At 44.6% G+C, this 21,613-nt stretch overlaps 2 protein-coding genes across 2 annotated transcripts; both read left to right on the plus strand.

The window, feature by feature from the left end:
• Positions 1–1,897: 1,897 nt before the first annotated feature.
• On the plus strand, positions 1,898–6,892 carry LOC136653338 (vomeronasal type-2 receptor 26-like). The gene is made up of 4 exons (XM_066630248.1): positions 1,898–2,746; positions 3,603–3,830; positions 4,401–4,527; positions 5,991–6,892. Exons 1-4 carry the CDS (start codon positions 1,898–1,900, stop codon positions 6,890–6,892), a joined length of 2,106 nt encoding a protein of 701 aa, XP_066486345.1.
• Positions 6,893–10,709: 3,817 nt separating this feature from the next.
• Positions 10,710–20,603, plus strand: LOC136653339 (vomeronasal type-2 receptor 26-like). Its single transcript, XM_066630249.1, has 6 exons — positions 10,710–10,915; positions 12,189–12,480; positions 13,313–14,164; positions 16,292–16,522; positions 17,633–17,759; positions 19,705–20,603. The coding sequence occupies exons 1-6, from the start codon at positions 10,710–10,712 to the stop codon at positions 20,601–20,603; spliced, it is 2,607 nt and encodes an 868-aa protein (XP_066486346.1).
• Positions 20,604–21,613: the final 1,010 nt, after the last annotated feature.

The raw sequence follows: 21,613 nt of genomic DNA on the forward strand, positions 1-21,613 counted from the left end.
GAATTCCATTCCTCTTTCGGGTCCCCAGTCACTTTCCCTGAGGCAGAGAGGAGAGGCAGAGGCAGCAGACAGCATAGTGGTAGAAGGGACCACCAGCTTTTAAATGTTGGCCATCAAATGCTGCTGTGTTGAACCTACAGCCTCTGAATTTACCTAAGTGGAAGCACCACACACACTTCTCATGTGTCTTTGGTGGTGGATGCAGAAAATGATCCCAATCCTTTTGTTTCATATTTGTGTAACCAACCACTGGCTTAAGGCTAAACTATATGCTACATGAAATGTGTAATTTCACAGGTGTGCTTGATGAGTTCTCTGCAGGAAGCACCATCAGGATTTGACTGCATTGTGCTGGGAGGAGTATTTAGCCCTTTCCTGCTCTGCCGTGATCCCAATGGAAACTGAACTTCGAAAGTTGCCGTTAGCTCTAGAAGGGAAGCTTCCATTGGTGCAATTTTCTAACCTTATTAGATGTTGTCCAAAGAGAGCTGGAACCCCAAACCAACCCAACCCCCCCAACCCACCCTCCTCACTACCATGTCTCTTTAGATGCATGAATGGGGTTCTCTGAAATGGATAAACAAGCATAGCATGCATTTGGGTATGCCCACACTTTAAATATACCTTTCCTTGAGATTGTATAGCAAGGTTCATCTTTTGGCATGAGTTCAAAAGGTTGAACATTAACCAGTGGCAACAATTTTACTAAACTTAAAACGTCACTTATGATATGGGGCACAAACTCATTGTGTGCTGGATAAGAACTACCTACATGCCTTAGGTAGCAGTTCTATAAACACTTACCTGAAAGTCAGTCTAACTGAACTCCATGGGACTTACATCTGAGTAGACATACACAGGCTTGTGCTACTAATCCTGGTTTATGATGCAATAGATGTCAGTGGAGATCAAATTGACTCAGTTTTTCCACAGTAAACAGGAGATGTAGCCATATCTCATTGCAGGGTAAAGACTAAGAATTATCAGCATCCCCTAGCCTTGGTGTTTGCTGTGAAGGAGATAAATGAAAATCACCAAATTTTACCCAATGTCACTTTGGGCTTCCACATCTATGAAAGTTACTCTAGAGCTACGTCAACCTATCATGGCATACTGGAACTTCTCTCCACACGGAACAGATTTATCCCCAACTACAAGTGTGGTGTCCAGAACAAACTAATAGCTGTCATCGGGGCCCATTACTCTGAAATCTCCCTCCATATGGCACCTCTGTTGAGCATCTTCAAAGTTCCACAGGTAAGATGTGCAAGAACCTCATAAGAATTTTACGAACTGCATCACTTCTACTTTCTTTCACTTCCAGTTATGACTTTGGGGTATAGAGAGAGGAAGGTATGTTTGACATAAATTTGCAGACTTGTATATAAGGCATGGGGATTAGTAAACCAACAGCCCAAACCTAACTAGGATTAGGTCAGTTTATGGAAGGTTTGATGACGATGAATGGAGTTCCACTGTTGATAAATGGTTGCCAATGGCAAGCACAGCCTCACTGTGCTAAATGCCCCTGCTGGAGCCAGGAAACTAGTGATGAAAGCAGAACATGGGCAGGGAGGGAGAGGAATGGGGGAGGGGGTGGGAAAGTGAGCAGAATAGGGCGAATATTGGCAGCAGTGACTTACACCAATATCCTCATGTTGTCCTCTCCCCATTCTCTCTCTGTTACTCACCTCAGACCTACACCAGCAAAGTAGCTGGCGCAGATCTGAGGTGACCCACTGAGGTAATGGAAGCTTACTCCCAGGTAAGAGAAAGGATGTTTCCTTATCTGAAGGAGACCTTCATTTCATTTTAAAAATTATTTTAATTTCTTTTTTCTTCCACCCACAAACCATCTCATGTCCTGCCATAGTTCATGTACGGCCCTGCTCCCAGGATGGACTATAAAATGGAAGTCCATTCCTTCTACCAGATGGTCCCAAATGAAGCCTATGAGCATAAGGGGATTCTCCAGCTTCTTTTGCACTTCAGGTGGACGTGGGTTGGAGTCATTGCCAAGGATGATGACAACGGAGAAAGGTTTGTGCAAAACGTACTTGCCGAGTTCCCCCCCAATGGCATCTGTTTTGCTTTCTTAGAAAGAATCCTCACAGTTTATGTTGGTAACTTGTTCAACCTGCTGAGCTGGATGCAGAAAATCTATCATTTTTTGATGGAACACAAAGCCAATGTATTAGTTATGCATGATGAAAACATTATACATATGAGATGGTTGCTGTATCTCCCAGAAATGGAATTGGTGACAGTGGAGCCTAAAGGTAAAGTGTGGATTCTGACAGTTCAGCTAGAGCTAACTGCATTGCCATATCAGAGGAATTGGGATATACAAACCATTCATGGTGCTCTGGCCTTCACAGTTCACTCCAATCAAGTATCAGGATTCTCCCAATTCCTTCGTACTAGAAACCCTTTCTTGACAACAGAGGATGGTTTTATCAGGGACTTCTGGCAACAGGCTTTTGACTGTGTATTCCCAGAACAATCTGTTAAAAAGAAAGCTGATAACATTGGGGAAGTGGAACAGATGAATTGCACTGGGGAAGAGCAGCTGGAGAACCTTCCTGGACCTATGTTTGAATTGAGTATGACGGGCTACAGCTACAATGTCTACAATGCTGTCTATGCTGTGGCACATGCTTTACATGCCATGCAATCAGGAGAATGGAAACACAGAGCAATGGTGGCAACAGGGAGGCTGAAACTTCAGGATCTACAGCCATGGCAGGTAATGACCTCACAAGGCTCAATAGAGTAATGGTCCATCCTAGACAAGTATAGAAGGCCACCATGTCTGAGGGTTTAAAAACAGATTTTAGCATTTGTATCTCTCACACTTTTTGTGAACTTCCCCTCTCAGTTTGCCTCTTCATGCTAGCATTTAGGAATGTCACAAGTCCATGTTTCATGGATAGTGCCTTCTTTCTTGTGTCTGCAGAAGGTACGTTTCTAGAGGTTTAGAAGCTGAAACCTCAGAAATATCTTACCCAGTTATGTACTGGCACTAAAGAGACATTCCTTTGTACCTTCAGTCTTAGTCGTTTACTGATGTCGTATGTACCATGAGTAAAGGTGTGTGTATTAAATCACTTGCAACCACAATATCCTGAACGTTCTTGGAGAGCTCACTAAGGGGCCAATTCTGAACTCCCTCCGTGCTGTAAACATTTACATCACCCGAGGAGTAGGGAGCATTGGCACTGGGCCCACGCTAGTCAGGCACTGAGCCCTGAGCAGGCAGGAGGAGGACACACCACCGCAGGGAGTAAGTGGGACCAGTAGGTGGTGGTGCGGCTTCTGGGGATGGAGAAAGGCAGGGGGAATAACTATATTTGCAGTGGCATTTCATGAAGATCAACAGAAGCATATTTAGCAGTTATATTTAGCAGCACTTACTATGCTTTACAGAATCTGAAGTCAAGTCTGGGGGTGGGCTCAGTGCATATTTTGTTTGCAGAAGACCTTGAGTTAAATCACTGTCCCCTCCAGTTAAATGATAGGAGACAGCACAGCTCAGAAAGGCTGAAGACCTGGATACTGCTGCTCATCCAATGTAAACTATCTCTCTTTTTCTTTCAATCTAGTTGTACCACTTTCTGAAGAGAGTCTCATTTAACAACAGTGCTGGAGATGAGGTTTCCTTTGACCAGAATGGGGAACTGAGAGCCAGATTTGATATTATAAATTGGCTGACTTTCCCAAATCAGTCCTTTAAAAGGGTGAAAGTTGGAATGCTTGATCCCAAGGCTCCCCCTGAAAAAATGTTCTCTATTCATGACAAGGCTATCACATGGCACAAAGATTTTAGCCAGGTAGGTTCTGACTGCTGGTGATCCCAAAGTCTTCAACACTTGAATGACTACTGAGTGAATTTCACAGGACAGAGTGATCAGCCTATTTAAAATATAGGTATAACCCCATATCTGCGGGCCCAGTATCTGTGGCTTCGATTATCTGTGGTTCAAAAATGCTCTCATCAAGTCCTCTCCCATTGTGCTAATGACTTATCTGCTAGAGTCTGCAGCCTTCCTGGGTCTCACTGACTCTGTACTGACTACAAAATAGAAGCAGGAAACAGACACTCGCAGGAAGCGAGGCAGAGAACTGAAAAGAGTGCAATGCTTATTGTAGACACCAAAGAGCTTAGCATCATGTTCTTTTCAGTCCTCTGCCTCACTTCCTGTGAATACCTGTGAGTGTTTCCTGCTTGTAGTCAGCAGAAATCCTGCAAAAAATAAATAAAAAAATACAGTGATGTATAGGAAACCACAGAGAAGCAGCTGCATGTCAAGTGCCCATCGTGACCTCTAGGATACCATTGTTACATAATTAACTAGAATTAAATTGGCAATATTCTACTCTTTTTTCTATTTATGAACCAGGCACTGCCCATTTCTGTATGTACTGACAGCTGTTCCCCTGGTTATTTCAAGAAAGCACAGGAAGGGAAGCCGGGTTGCTGTTGTGATTGTATCCCGTGTCCGCAAGGGAAGATTTCAGATCAGAAGGGTAAGAGATGATGTGATATGAAGAATTATGCTATTCTTAAGGCAGCAAATATGTAAAACAATATTAACCCATTTTTGCCTGGTCCACAGGTGTACACTTTTAGTCCCTGTTGCGTATATGCAACATTGGGCAGAAATGGCTTAAAATCCTATACATAGTTACCCAGAAGTAATTCCAATGGTACTTTGGGGTAAATAGGACTTGTTCCCTCACAGTATCCTCATTAGCATGAATAATGCTGGCTTAAACCACCAACCCCCCCCCCCACACACACACACACTCAGCTTGGAACTGTTCCCACTCCCCACAGCTCCAGTAGTTGCAGACTCATCCACAGTTTGGTCTGTAGGGGGCGCTGAAGAGACGCTCTGATGATGTTGGCCCAGGTCCCAGGTGAGGGGTCGTGATTGCCCAGCTAGGTGGTGCTGCTGGTAGGTTGGCTTTGGGACAGCTTGTTCAGGAAGCCCCTGGGACTGAAGGGCTAGTCCCTGGGAGGGCAAGCCCCCTTCCCTGCTTGGCTGCCCTGGGGCTTGGGAGAACCCCAGCGAATCCCAGACCTGGGTCCTCCCAGGACCAGTTCCCTTGACCCGGGGCCGGGGTCCCCATCAGGCCAGTTAAAGGTCGCAGAGGGACGGGGCTGTTGCTCCAGCTGCTGTCATCCCTCCCATATTGCAACCAACAGGAGAGTCATGACCTCTCCTGGCAGCTTGTCCAGCCGCTTATGAAACCAGCAGTCAGGGCTGCTAGCCCTGCCACTTCCACTTCTGGCACAGCCCTGAGATTTCACAAGATCTCAGGCTGGCCTTTATTTCATCTGGGCTGCATGGCAAGTAGCTGCTCTTCTGCAAGGTTCTGGCTGTTTGCCCCAGAGGTGTGGCTTCACGTGCCCACCCAGGGGTCTCTGGCCAGGCGGGCTGCTCACTGCCAGTCCGCTCCCAATGGCTGGCATTTGAGGTTCAGGCCAGCCACGCTCCACCCGCACTGCACCTGCCCTGCTCTGGGGAACCCCAACCCCCTTCTGGTGACTGAGGAGCCCAAGTAAGCCCCCCCCCGTCGGACGGTGGTCGGGTGCCCCGCTCCTGTCAATAAATAGCCCTAACATATTTATTTGGAGTGTGGATGTGGGCAGTAAAATACCTTACACATGCTACATCATCTGCTTAATCAAAACTATAGAAGAGATTCAGAACGAGGACATTGGCAGCAGATATACACTTATCATTATTTGTTAAATTTCTAAAACAAGGCAGTAGTTTCAAAATTATTCTCCCTCTGTTGAATAGGGCTTCCTCTAGCAGAGAAAAGAAACCTTTGGATTCATACCAAGTTTCTGAAAAACTGAAGATTTACAATAACTGTCTAATTATCCTCTCAAATAAATTGGAGATGGAGTATTTGTGTAGGTAGAACAATTATGAGATACTTGAGGAAACTGAAACACAATTTTTTAATTTTATTTTCAGACATGGATGACTGTTCTAAATGTCCAGAAGATCAATATGCAAACAATGGTCAGAATTTGTGCATTCCTAAAGATCAGACTTTTTTGTCCTATAAAGAACCAATGGGGATCGGTTTAGTCACTGTTGCCCTTTTCTTTTCTTCATTCACAGTGTTGGTACTGGGAACCATTATCAAGCACCATGACACTCCCATCATCAAAGCCAATAACCAGAGCCTCACCTACTCTCTTCTCGTTTCCCTTCTGCTCTGTTTCCTTTGTACTTTGCTATTCATCGGCCCACCTGGGAATGTACTATGTCTCCTCCGACCGATTAGTTTTGGTGTTGTCTTCACAGTAGCTGTGTCATGTGTGTTGGCAAAAACCATCATGGTGGTTCTGGCTTTCAGGGCTACTAAGCCAGGAAGTGGGATAAGAAAATGGATGGGGAAAAGAATGGCCAGATCCATTGTTTTCTGTTGTTCTCTTATTCAAGCAGGCATTTGTACTGTGTGGCTAGCAACCTCTCCCCCATTTCCAAATGCTGACATGAACTCAATGACTAAACAAATTGTACTTGAATGTAATGAGGGGTCTGTAAGTATGTTTTACTGTGTCCTGGGCTACATGGGCTTCCTGGCTTTGGTGAGCTTCATAGTAGCTTTCCTCTCTAGGAAGTTGCCTAGCAATTTCAATGAAGCCAAGTTCATCACATTCAGCATGTTGGTCTTTTGCAGTGTCTGGCTGTCCTTTGTTCCAACCTACCTGACCACCAAAGGAAAATACATGGTGGCTGTGGAGATCTTTTCTATTTTAGCCTCTAGTGCTGGGCTGCTGGGTTGCATTTTTTTCCCCAAATGTTACATTATTCTGCTGAGGCCTGAACTGAACAGCAAGGAACAGCTAATAAAGAGAAGACAGTGAAGAAGCGGATGCATGATTATGTACCTTATATTTTTCTCAGTGGGCCTGATTGTATAGGTGGCTGTACAGTTAGATGGCATTTAGACATTTCTTCCACTTGCTTTCTATACACTGGATGGCAGGGTAGAGGTGTGTACTTTTCTCTTTGCTGTTTGATAGGCCAGATTAGTATATATGTCTTTTCTGATCCAATTCAACCTCTTTTTATCTCTCAGCAGTTGCCATCTACAGCCTCATCAAAAAGCTTCCAAAGCTCCCCTTTAGGGGACAACCAACTCTGAATTAGAGTTGAGGGCTTCTTGAATGAAATTGTCACTGAAATTTAAAGGATATATATAATTTTGTGTCAAATTGTCAACTATTTTCAGTCTTATTTATTTATTTATTTATTTACTTACTTACTTACTTACTTACTTACTTACATCCCACCTTTCTCCCACGTTAGGGCCACCCAAGGCGGCTACTGAAAAGTTTAGATAAGTTTGTTTTTCATTTGTATTCTGTACTGCTTGACAGATTTACCCTAATCAAGTTATTAAAAGCCCAGTCCTATGCAACTCCTCCTCCACCAGCGCACGGTGCATCCTGCAGCGGAGCAGTTCTGGTGGTCTCTGGGTAACACTTTATTTCTCCTCTGTATAGCTACTTATTATATGTGAGTCCTAGCTTCATGAATAGCTAAAGGACATTGAATTGCTTCTAGTTGGTTTCCCGTCCCCTATAATTGTATCATCCCCACAATAAAGTTTTCTTGTTGCACCTTCATCCTTCTCTTCATCTTTGCATTTATCATACCATTTTTTCATACAGTGAAAATCCCAAGAAAATAAAATCAGTGATGTGGGCCATAGGAAGCTCCCATATATGGAGTCAGCCTATTGGTCCATCTAGCTCAGTGGTTTCCAACCTTTACACCAGGGGTGTCCAAAGTTTTCAGCAGGAGGGCCACATCATCTCTCTGACACTGTGTTGGGGGCTGGGGAAAAAAAGAATTTACATTTAAAATTTGAATAACTTTACATAAGTTTACATAAATTAATATACTAGAGGTGGAACTTATATGAATGAATGAAGGTCTTGCAATAGCTCAAGGCCTATAAAAGGCCTTGCACAAAGCAAGGCTGGTCTTTTCTTTGCTGCCGCTACTGCATCACAGACGTGAAACAGCAAGCAGTGGAGGGAGCCCTCATCCCACAGCTAACGTGAGAGGTCAAACACTTGCCCTCACACTGAGAGCAGTTGTGTCGGGCCAGCGCAGGCTCCAGCAAGTTTCTGGAGGGCCAGAGGCTCATTGGAGGCTGGGGTCTCCCTGAGGGCCACATTGGGAGTCCTTGAGGGCCACAAGTGGCCCCAGGGCCAGGGTTTGGGCATCCCTGCTTTACACAAAGGTAAGGGAACTACTGATTACACAGGGAACCACTGATTGAGGGTCAGAAAAGTTTTTCCCAAACTTTATGGTGGTTTGATATGAATTTGGGGTGCCGATTCCAAAAATGGCATCCGTTCTGCCCTATCACGTCTAGTTTTGGAGCTATAGTATGGCCATGGTGTAGGCTTCCTCATAAGGAAGCTGCTTGAACCATTCACTAAAGAGGCTATGCTGTGTCTCCAAAACTAGATGTGATAGGACAAAAAGGATGCCATTTTTGGAATCAGTACCCCAAATATACCCAGGAATTGGTGTAACGTTTAAGGAAGCAAAATGTGTGTTGGCCTGTGTTACCAGTTGGGCCAGCATGTGGGGGGGGAGGGGTGGAGACTTGTCAGCAAAGGTTTCCAAACAAGTGCTTGCATCAAGCTCATTATTATTCCGGTGGCATGTGAATTAGCGTGCCGTCGACGTTTGCCCTGCCCCTGCACGAGGCACAGGAGGGGTCAGCCTCGCAGCTGATTGGCTGGGGGCTAACTGGTTTGGGGCCATGTGCAGGCTGCTCGGAGAAGCCCGCGCAGTCGGGACCAGGCAGCGGTCACCCACCCGCCCACCCTTTGGCAGTCCGAGACTAGCTGGTCGCTATCTGGGGCTGGGTAGGAATTTTTGCCATCAGCCTAATTGGCACGTTGGTTGGTGGTTTTTTGCCTACCCCGGACTGTGGAGTTAGGGGCAGAATGGGGTTTTCCATAGGTCTTGTTGGTCACTTTAGGCAGGTGTCGTGCGGGTTTTGGGTAGGTATGGTCATATCGGTGTACACCGCAGGGTGGCAAGGGCCGGGTGGACTCCACGCTTGGTCATGCTGGCATTCCCGGCTGGGTGAGGCAGGCTGGATGAACCTCGGCCTGGTGGTAAAGGCGCACCGCGGGTTTGCTCGGGTGGCCTGAGCTAGCCTGCCACCCTGACCCTTCAGGGTGACAATGAAGGGGGCGGCAGGCTTGTACTGATGCTGCCCAGAGTCTGGTGTGATCGCCCAAATCACTATAGGGGGAAGTAGACGGGCAGCTCCGTTTCCCCCATGTAGAACCCGCATGACTTATTTGTTAGGCCCTGTTGCAATCTGAAGTATATTTAAATAGTTAATAAAGTGGCCCTTTGTACCATATGCCCTTGCCTGTGTCTTTATTGGGGGGTGCTGGATAAATTTTAACTCTGTTCTGGATGGTTAATGTACTTTTGTGGGGGAAGAGAACCTTTAAAAAGCAATGAAATCATTTGCCTTCCTTTCAACATCTGGGCCACTTCTTTTCCAATGAGTCACTCCAAGTCTACATCTCTCTGTTCCACTAATGACTTAGAGCAGTGTTAGTCAACCATGGAATTATGACCCCAATTGTGTCATGGAGCTACATTTGTAGATACCCAATCTCGTCTGATCTTGGAAGCTAAGCAGAATCAGGCCTGGTTAGTACTTAGATGGGAGACCACCTGGGAATACCGGGTGCTGTAGGCTTATACCATAGTCTTTTGAGACTGAAGGTTGCCAACCAGCAAGATAAGGGAACCAAAAGGGCCACCGATCATGCCAAGTCATACTGTTGAGGTGGCATGGTGCACTATGGGGGCGCAGAGGGTTACATACGGGCCAACATTCCACATGTGAAGGTATTTATGCATTGCTTGCATACTGGGATTGTCACTGAGCCTTGTTCCACTGTTAGACTGTGCTGTCTGCTACATGCTATTCTGTGCTACTCTGCAGTAGCCTGTCCAACACTGATGAAAAGTTAAGGGGATGTATTATCTTAACAGGTAAAAACACTTATGCTAAGTTCTAAAAGTGTCTTCCTCACTGTGGTGGTCAGAGAGTGGGTGGCGACAGGAGCAGGGGTGAGCAGATTGGATCCCAGGGGGGTGGGTCCCCAGCTTAATATTTATTTGTTTGTTTGTCTATTGGGGTCATGGCACAGAAAATGTTGAAGACCACTAAGTTAGAGGGAAAAGTGAAGTTTTTAAATGACAATCATGTTTTCTTTTGCCATGCCAGAAAGAAGCATAACCTGGCAGGTGATTTCACCCCATCCACCTCCCTTCCCTGTAATTATCATACTGATTATGATTACCAGTCTACTCACTGTGAAAGCTCCCAAAGGGGCCTAGTGACCACCAGCAAAACAAATTTAAAACAGAAAAAATACCCCAGACTGTGTTGAACAGCATAAATACTTCCCATATTATTCAGAAAAAAAGCAGCAAGACTTTATCATTCTGATACCTAATAATTCACGATTTCACATTATTGCATAATTCACGTTTATGCCATATAAGCTGCAGAACAGCTTAGCCAACAACTGAACTGATGCTTAAAGCAGGCGGATGTATTCTGGGAGACTCAAGGTGATGAGGCGACCGTGCAACTTATGTTTTCAGAAAAGATTTGCATTAAAGATGACGGTATTGCTTATCTTGTGTTCTTACACGGCGTGTAAGAATCAAGTCTTCAACTGCATGATGAGTGATCCTCTGGCTATTCCCAACAGGTATTTTCAACCAGGTGACCTCATCATTGGTGGCATTGCTTCTCAACTCATGATGCCTTTTGAGCCGAATAACTTCAGCGCTCACCCCCTTCAATCCGTGGTTGGTGAACTCATGTAAGATATCATTTTACACTTCCTTCCTGCTTCCATCCTGCTTCCTTCACATAACCTGTGCAGTGCAATCCTATGTTGCGCTGGAACAGGCAGGCCAGGAGGCCTGTGCTGTATCCAGCATAAGATAGGTGCCCAAAGAGGCTCAGCTGGAGGTAAGGGGAAGCTCTTCCCTTTATCCCCAGGTAAACCACTTCAGCCCCAATGAGTCTCCTCAGACTTGCCCTGCTTCCTACTCCCCACCGGCCTGTCCCCGGGACCACCAGCCCTCACACCGCCCCAAAATGCCTCCCTCCCACCTCCTCCCCGCCCTCCCCAGAGCCTTGTGTCGGCCAAGCTCGGCCAACACAAGGCTGCTCCATGAAGGAGGAGGGATTGTGCTCTAATTCTCCTTAATGGAATCAGTGACAACAATGCAAGGACTGATTGTCTACTTAGGTTGTAAATGAGATCACACTTAAAGAAACTGTTGCTTGTGGTATCACTGTCAAGGAAGAAATGCAACCAAGAGGGTGTTGCTATTGGCTAGAAATGACATGTTTCTATAGGGAAAAAAATACCTGAGAAGCCTGAATATCTTCTGGGTTGGATCCTAAAAAGTCATGTTCAGATGAATGAGAATTAAAATAGTCACACTTATTTATTCCAATGGTGCTTCTTATTATTTTTTCACATCTTTATACCACCCTTTCTCCAACAAACTCAGGGTGGTTTACAAAGTACCTCCCTTTTTACCTCCCAAAGTACCATCCTAGCTGCAGCCCACTGCTACTAGAAAATAGCATATTTGTTGTGCTGTTGAAACTGCCATGTTCAAAGAACAGGTGTGTGTGTGTGTGTGTGTGTGTGTGTGTGTGTGTGTGTGTGTATGTATGTATGTATGTATTTTTTTCAATAGAATAAGAAGCAGCAATTTGACCATGAACGAGCACATGAGTAGCACTATATAATAAATAACAACTGGTCATGCATTTCTCTGAGATGGGCTATTTTTAGCATGTGTGAGACTTAAATAATTACAAATCACATGGTCAAGCACATGAAGATTGATATTTTGCATTTTTTTCCTTGTGCATGTGTACAATGTTAATGTAGTGTGGGGGGAAACATGGTACTAAAATGAAGAATTCTGATATATTCTTATTCTAAGTGCATATTTAATGGTGATGATACTGTATAGTGAGTGCCATTATCTGAACAAAAATTCAGCAACAGTGATTCATGTAAGTGCTGGATGTGTCTGTAACATGTGACTTTTTTAAAAATAAAACAAAAGGATACTGGCTAAGAACTACCAGCATACTCTGGCCTTGGTATTTGCTGTGAAGGAGATAAATGAAAACTGCCAGATCTTACCCAATATTACTTTGGGCTTCAGCATCTATGACAGCTACCTGAGTCCAAGGTGGACCTATCGTGCCACAGTGGAACTTCTCTCCACACAGGACAGATTTCTCCCCAACTACAAGTGTGGAACTCAAAACAACCTTATATCAGTCATTGGGGGTCTTTACTATTTAACCCCTGTCTTCATAGCACAAGTCCTGGGCATGTACAAAGTGCCACAGGTAAGTTGCGTTGAATCAGCAGTGAAATTGTATGAGGTGTTCACAATGTCTTTAGCTGTCTATCTCTCACTACCTTGCATGGAACAAGAGAGAAGAATGTTTGAAAGACATTTAGGGACATATGCATGTGTTACTGTTAATAAAGCAAAGCCACTGTATTCAAGAATTAAAGGTCTCATCCTACCCTCTGCCAACCGAGAGCATGGAGTGACACCAACAGAGCATGTACTGCATGCTGGGGATGGGGGAGTGGCCAGTCAGCACAGGTGTGATAAGTGAAAAAAAACTTTTTACTTACCTCTCCATAGGCTGCCTGGTCTCCAATGGATCTCCTAAGAACTATGCTGGGTTTTTGGATGGTGTCAACCTGAGGGTATTCCCAGGGGCATGAAGTGGGATTAGATCTCAGAGTGTGTGGATGCCACCAAGACCTTCCCTCTTCCACTACCAAACTACCTCTGGCCGAGCCCTATCCCTGCCCCACTGTGTACATGATCCTCTCCTGAATTGCTCTTGCCATCAACCTGCCTGCTCTTGCAGAGGTTTGGTGGCCCATTGCTGCTGTTGATGGGTAGCCTGGCTCCCATGCAATCGACAGTAAGCTGCTTGCTAACAGAGTGTCCTTTGAGATGGTGGGTCTGGGCTTATGCTGATGGATTGCATAAGGCCATCAGGGCGAAACCATGACAAGATTGGACAGTAAGTCTTTACAGGTGGCGTTTGTGAACAATCATTACAGTTGAGAAAGTATATCAGTCCATTCTCCTATTTCATTGTGAACATATTTTTCTAAATCACACTCCATATAACCATCTGACTTCTCTTTCCATAGTTTACATATGGTTCTGCTCCAGCAAAGGACAAAATTGAAAGTAGTTCTTTCTACCAAATGGTCCCGAATGAAAGCTACCAATATCAAGGGATTGTCCAACTACTTCTGCATTTTGGGTGGACATGGATTGGGGTCCTTGCTGATGACACTGACAAAGGGGATAGGTTTGTGCAGAGCATAATTTCAGAGTTTATTCCAAGGGGCATCTGTTTCGACTTCTTAGAAAGAGTTGAGACAATGTATGTCAGTCGCGTTTTTGAGACGCTGAATTGGATGCTGAAAATATACATCATCATAATGAAGAGCAAAGCCAATGCCTTGGTGATCTATGAAGAAACAATAATGCATTTGAGATTGTTGCTCTATCTGCCCAAAATGGGATGGACACCAATGGAGCTTAAAGGCAAAGTATGGATTATGACCGTTCAAATGGAGCTCACAACACTGACTTTACAAAGGACCTGGGATATACAAGACATTCATGGGGCTCTGTCCTTCAGCATTCACTCAAACAAACTATTTGGATTCCAAAATTTTCTTCAGAGCAGAAACCCTTTCCTCACAAAGGAAGATGGTTTTATCAGGGACTTCTGGGAACAGAGTTTTGAGTGTGGATTTCCAAAACCATTCAGTGGGGATGATGAAGCAGAGAAAACCTGCACTGGAGAAGAGAAACTAGAGGATCTTCCTGGAGCTTTTTTTGAAGTGCACATGACTGGCCACAGCTACAACATTTATAATGCTGTGTATACTGTAGCACATGCTTTACATACCATGCAATCATGCCAACCAAAATGCCAAAGAATATTGAATGGAGGAAGAAGGACTGCTGAAGATTATCAGCCCTGGAAGGTAATGACCTAGGATGGATCAAATTGGTTTATGTAACAGCAATGCATATTAAAAAAGTATTTTCTTCACAAGTTTTCATGAATTTGGCATCTCAGCTTTCTTATTCTGAACATTTTAAAAATGTTTTGTTGCTTGTTCCAACACATTATAGCTTGTACCTGAAGCATTTCAATATTTTTTAAAGGAATGATAAAAGCTAACATGTTTGCATAAGCTCAAGTAATCGAGTTATAAGAATTCTACCAATAATATTACAATCCAGCTAGATCCATTACTTCCCATCCCACACAAGACCTCAGATGGTCAATCTGAGTTACTGGCACTCTAAACAGCAGATGTGGGCCACCCCCTTTGTCACTTATTTGGACAAATTTGGTGGAATGACTCTGATATTTGTACCTCCGGTACATTATAACGCAAGTATAACCCCCTGGAATTTTCCATTCCTAGATTCTCTTTTTCCTTGTTAGAAGATGTCTTCTGACTATGATCAGAACTAAAGAGATTCTACCAGTAAATTGAGTGCTTTCCCACTTTCTTGTTTGTCCAACATGGTGTGGAAGGGATTGTCACCCCCGAATCGGCCTTTTCAGCCACACTAGATGCTGTTCCAGAACCACCATTCACAGCGCGATACCATAGTCTTTCGAGACTGAAGGTTGCCAACAGACTGTTTGTCCAACATATACTTGCTATCTTGAAAGTGGCCCTTTCTCAGGCATGTGTTTTATTAACTGTAGGACATTCTTCCAGTCTGTCAACACAATGTCTACTCAGAAGTAAGTCCCATTGTGTTCAGTGAGGCTTACTCCCAGGAAAGTGTATAGGATTGCAGCCTGAATCAGAACAACTGCTTCTTCACTCTTGTTGTTATATGTTCCTGCCCCAAATCTTGAGTCGCCAACCATGGTTGAAGATATTCCTGAAGATTTTGTTAGTTTGTTTTGTTCCCAGCATGATGCAATGTTGTCAAATCAAAGTAACCCTATCAAAATCTCCAAAATAGTTTTCAGTAGTCACCTGAAGATTGATGCTGATTCCTAGAGACCCCATCCAAACGTGAAGGGCTGCCAACGCTACCTTGACCTCTGTCGCCCATTTAGCCTGACTAATATATAAAACAATACATTTGTCAACTATAAAAATTCATGTTCCTATAGCTATCAGTTTTATTTTTTATTCCCAGAATTTTAATCCTTCACAGTGTTTGTTTGTGGCATTTGCTGTACTGTACCAGATAGTGTTGGTCCGAAAGAAAGAAAGAAAGAAAGAAAGAAAGAAAGAAAGAAAGAAAGAAAGAAAGAAAGAAAGAAAGAAAGAAAGAAAGAAAGAAAGAAAGTCTAAAAGACAGAGCCCAATCCTAACCAATTTTCCACGCCTCAATGCAGCAGCACCAAAATGACCTCCACTGTATTCAGTGTGGAAAGAGGGGCTGCTGGAGGTCCCGTGAGGAAAGGGGACATTCATCCCTTTCCCACAGCATATGCCCCAGCAGCTGCAATGGCACAAGTCTGAACAGCCCTGTGTAAATCAATCAGGGCTAAGAAGGGGAATAGGATATGATGGTAGACCCAGTCACCATTCTCACCCCTGCCCCACCTTCCCTCCACCGTCACCCTACCTCTGTTCTCCCCTCCTCCTACCCCTCTGCTGACCTGCAGAGAGCCTCCTTGCTCCAATGGGTGCAGGCCTTCGACTGGTGCCAGCAGGGTGGCAAAGGCCTTTCCGCCAGTGCCACAATCCTCCGTGCTGCTGCAACATGCCTCATGACACTGTTTGTGACAGTGTGCACGCTTATCCTGCTGTTGGTAACTGGCTTTGGATTGGGCCCTTATGTACAATCATAACCTATGGTTAGCTGAGAGAGAAAAATATGCTGGAAAATTTAAACTGGGTCCATGAATCAACCTTTAATGAGCTTTCAGATAAAGAGGTATTAAGAACAAATGTAAGGGTGAACAACATTTCTACAAGGAGTAGAGCTAAGAAAGCTATCAGAACTCGAAGAACGGCTGCCCTGTGTATAAAATCCCAGAGCTAAATGGGAAAGCGGCCTGACTCTGTCATGCTTAAATGGTCTCCACCTACATCTCTGTACACACCTTTGTGCTTCTCTTTTCACTATAGCTCAACCAATTTCTGAAGCACGTGTCATTCAACAACAGTGCAGGGGAAAAGGTTTCCTTTGACAAAAACCGGGAATCGGTCACTGGATTTGATATTATAAACTGGGTCACTTTCCCAAACCAGACCTTTCAGAGAGTAAAAGTTGGGAAGCTGGATCTTCAAGCCATTTCCCCTGATCAAGTGTTCACCATTCATGAGGATGCCATCACATGGCACAGCAGTTTTAACCAGGTAGGACCTGACAGCAGGCAACATGAAAAGTATTCCAATTCTGAATGCATATCAAGTCTCAGGCCCAAACTGCATGTTACTTTACCCTGCTTTTACATGCTTGAGTTTAAAAAAAAATAAAATCAGAATCTTAGGGCCAAATCCTATCCAATCTTCCAGTGCCAGTACAGTTGTGTCAATGGGGTGTGCCCTGCTTCCTGTGATGGGTAGGCAGACACAGAGGCCTCCTCAAGCTATGGGGACATTTGTTCCCTTACCTTGGAGCTGCATTGCCCTTATGCTGGTGCTGGAAAGTGGATTAGGATTGCACCCTTATTAGAAAACATGAAAATAACAATTGAATAACAATGAATTGGTCAAATTCATACTGCAGTCCTAACATAATACCTCTCTCAACTTCTCTGGTGCTTCCATTGGCACTCATGGGAGCCTCTTTCCTAGAACTTAGAGCTGCTCTAAGATTCATAGCATGGTTGGTTGGCAACCTTCAGTCTCGAAAGACTATGGTATAAGCCTACAGCACTCGGTATTCCCAAGCGGTCTCCCATCCAAGTACTAACCAGGCCTGACTCTGCTTAGTTTCTGAGATCAGACAAGATTGAGCACGTGCAGGGTAACAGTAAAATATCAATAGGATATTATTCTCAAGGTATGGAACATCGACTCCTGCCTTTGTCAACCAAAGTGAGAAATTCTAGTGGTTTGCTAATCACACAGTGGAAATAATCAACGAAACCTTCCTTGTTCACAGCTTTGGAGAATCTCAAGACCATAATTCCAGTAGTGTAGCTGGGGGGAGGGCAAATCAGTAAGTCCTGCTGGTACTGCAACCTGATGCGTAAGTGGCCCCTCCCACCTACTGTCAGAGCCATTCTGGGCAGCGACAATGTTCACAAAACACAGTTCGGTTTGGTGAGCACCTGCACATTGCTGTCACCGCCCCAAATGATTCTGCTGATAAGGGGGAGGGGCGGCTAACATGCCACATGGTGGCACCTGCAGTACTTCCTGTTTTACCCCCCCACCTATGTTACTGCACAATTCTGTGTCAAATGCCCACATACTTTAGATCCACCTGGTAAAATTCTATTTCTTCCACGAATGGAGCAGGCGCTGCCACTTTCTGTCTGTACTGACAGCTGCCATCCTGGCCACAGCAGGAGAAAACAAGAGGGGAAGCCATTTTGTTGTTTCTATTGCATTCCATGCCCAGAAGGGAAAATGTCGAGCAAGAAGGGTAAGAGATCCAAAGTGCATGTTATATACTGCTCCCAAGGAACACACAATACAGATATATGTACATACTTTGGTGTTAGAATTTGCTAGCCTAATCCAAATAAGAATATCTCCAAATGAAACACTTCAAGTTTTCCCATGGCGCTGATTGGCAACAGTTAGCATAGGAGGTAAAGGGATACATTCAAAAATATCACCAATCAGGCCACTGAGTAGCAAATTGCTTCCCTAAATTGTAGCATTCATATTGCAGTAATCCTTACAAACAAGGTTTGTCACCATTGCACCCCACAGAGGGTTAGGCAATACAGTCAGACCTTAGTGCCTCCATTAACATAGGGTGCAATCCTAACTGGCAGTTATGCCAGTATAGGTGGCCCTGGAGGGTCACAAATGTGCCGTAAAGCACATTTGCGCCTCCTTAGGCGGGAGCTGCATTGGTGCATTCAGATGCGCTGACGTGTGGATGGAGGCAAAAGCCTCCGCCACGGCTCCCATGCTGCCGCTTGTGTCGGCACAAGTGCGCCAACATAAGTAGCAAAGGTAGGCAAGGGTGCGTGGGGAGGGCGGGTCTGGGGGTGGGTGCGCGTGGAGCCGGGGGTAGGGCTGGGAACCGGCAGTTATGCCAGATCCCAACCCCCGTCCCCAGGGCGAGTGGAGCAGCTTCAAGCCGCTTCGCTCTCCTCAGACTTGCACCACCTCTGGAAGTGACGCAGGTCCAAGGAGACCCATAGGGGTGTGCAGCCCTTACCCACAGGTAAGGGGAAGAGCTTCCCCTTGCCTGTGGCTGAGCCGCTGCTCGCTGCAATCCCGTGTTGGATGCAGCGCAAGCCTCCTGGCTTGCCTGCTCCAGCACGGGTTAGGATTGCTCCCATAGACTCCTTGACTAGATTTGGCCATAGATTTGTTAAAGGACACTACAATTGGGGATCCTTCTTTTGGATTGCTATCAACTTTGTTTACCTCAAGGCAGGAAACTCCCATGATGTGAATTTTGTTCACAAATTGAAATATGCTATTCAAGTACAGTACTCATTTGATTCCAATAAATGAGAGAGAGAGAGAGAGAGAGAGAGAGAGAGAGAGAGAGAGAGAGAGAGAGAGGTGTTCTCCAAAGTCAATGAACTAAGTGTGGTTGGGGTGATTGTTCTAAATCAGTGGTTCTCACACATTTAGCACCAGGACCCACTTTTTAGAAAGAGAATTTGTCAGGGCCCACCAGAAGTGATGTCATGACTGGAAGTGACATCATCAAGCAGGAAAACATTTAACAATCTTGGGCTGCAATCCCACCCACACTTACCCACAGGAGTAAGTCTCATTGACTATCATTGTTAAAAGAATATACATCCTAGCTTGTTCAAAGTACAGGTCTGTAACATTTCCCCAAATGCAGTCACATACCATGGGAGCATCAAGTCTAATATATACAAAATAAAATATTGAAATGAATGGGGACCCACCTGAAATTGGCTCGCGATCCACTTAGTGAGTCTGGACCCACAGTTTGAGAAACACTGCTGTAATGAACCAAAGTTATGGCCTTATTTGAGACCAGTGTGATCTGAGAGCTCTTGCCATCAAATGTCCTGGGTAAGGCCAGATTCATACTGTCCTCACTCAGCACCATGTAAACATGTAAACAAATGTGTTTCTCCAAAGAAAAAAAGCTGTTCAGGCAACACATAATTATGGGTATGGACATGAAATTACATTTACTCTTCAATAATTTTGTTCATCGGGCTACAGCTGGGAACCAGAAACAGGATGCTTGAGGGTAAAAGTCTTTTAACATTGCTGATTAACTGCACATGGCCAATCACTGGCTATCCTACCCCATCTCTGTTGTAATTTTTTTATATCATTGGATACAAGGCAATATCTGCAAGAAAAAATTTGGGGAGAAATTTGGGAATAAAATTAAAATGGAATCTTTTAATTTTTAGACATGGATGAATGTATCAAATGCCCAGAAGATTATTATCCAAACAAAGGCCATGATTTTTGCATTTCTAAGAGAGTAACATTCTTATCATATGAAGAAACTCTGGGAATCACTTTAGCTATTTTGGCTTTCATATTTTCTTTGGTAACAGCCTTGATTATAGGAACCTTTGTGAGATACCACGATACTCCCATTGTCAAAGCCAACAACCAGGATCTCACATACACTCTTCTCATCTCCCTTTTGCTCTGCTTCCTCTGTACTTTGCTGTTCATTGGCCACCCAGAGAAGATGATGTGTCTCATCAGACAAATTAGTTTTGGCCTTGTGTTCTCCGTGGCTGTGTCTTGTGTGCTAGCAAAAACCATCACAGTGGTTCTGGCTTTCATGGCCACCAAGCCAGGAAGCAGGATGAGGAAATGGGTAGGGAAAAGACTGGCCAACACCATTGTTCTTTTTTGCTCCTTTATTCAAGTAGGCATTTCTACAGTTTGGCTGGCAACCTCTCCCCCATTCCCAGATGTTGACATGCACTCCATGGCTGAAGAAATTGTACTGGAATGTAATGAGGGATCTGTGACTATGTTTTACTGTGTCTTGGGCTACATGGGCTTCCTGGCCATTGTTAGTTTCTTTGTGGCATTTCTTGCCAGGAACTTACCTGACAGTTTCAATGAAGCCAAGTTCATCACTTTCAGCATGCTGGTCTTTTGCAGTGTTTGGTTATCTTTTGTTCCAACCTACTTGAGCTCCAAGGGAAAATCCATGGTGGCTGTGGAGATCTTCTCCATATTGGCATCTGGTGCTGGGTTACTGGGTTGTATCTTTTTCCCCAAATGCTACATAATTATCATGAGACCTGAGTTGAACAACAGGGATCAGCTAATTAGGAGACATTAGTAAGAATCAAACATTTTGGGTTCTTCCTTTGGTACTACTTTTAAATGGTGTGTTTGTCTGGAAGCAAAGCTAGGACATCACATAGACATGAAAATCTATCATTCCCAATTCATTTTTAAAGTATTTTACTCAGTTCTAAAATTTTACTGGATTACTGGAACTTGAATAACACTTCAATCCAGGACCTGGATGGGAGAAAAATTTGGAGGTAGTCATTATATCCAAACTCTCTTGTCAATTTCATGAAAACATGAATTATTGTGAGTTAGATAATTTTTATGAGAGAGTGTTTACCTGTACGCCCCCCAAATAATGACACAAGACAGTGGCTTGGGTTAACCAGGTCACTATTGAAATACAACTTATTAATATGCAGTAGGGAACCACTCTCCAGATGTGTTGGCAACTTTGGTGGGGGAACAGTGCTAACCATCTTCCACCCCCAGGTACAAATGGGTCTTGCCACCTAACTTAAAACTGTTCTTTATCTGAGACGGAGCAATATCATCATGGCCAACCCCGAAGATTGAGGCAGCGGGACAGCACAGATTCTCACAGGTGTAGCCTTGGGGTGGTCTTTGCAAATTCCAGCCAGGGGGCTTACCAGCCAGCTTCACTGATCTGGACAAGCATCACCACCTGTGCGGTCTTGGTTCACCCCTGGCCTTGCTAACCTCAGAATTGATGCCAAAACATAAGTCATTGCCTACCCAGCCTGCACAAAGTGGCCAAAGTGACCAAAGAAAAAATACATGCCAACTATACCCAGCTCTGGTGTAGGTGAAAAAACTGCCATCCCAGAGCCAATCAGACTGGCAAATAAATTCCTACCCAACCCCCATAAAGAGTGACTAGCTTTCCTTAGATTGGACAAGGGGAGAGTGGGAGTGGGCCAAAGCGGCAGTGGACCTCCCCAGCCCTGTGCCCGGAGCAAAGGTCCGGAATGGCAACCCCCCACGGGCTGTCTCTGCCCCCGCGTGAAAATCCCCCCCCCCCACTCAGCTGAGGCT

The sequence above is a fragment of the Tiliqua scincoides genome, chromosome 5 (assembly GCF_035046505.1).
Source record: "Tiliqua scincoides isolate rTilSci1 chromosome 5, rTilSci1.hap2, whole genome shotgun sequence".
Lineage (NCBI taxonomy): Eukaryota > Metazoa > Chordata > Lepidosauria > Squamata > Scincidae > Tiliqua > Tiliqua scincoides.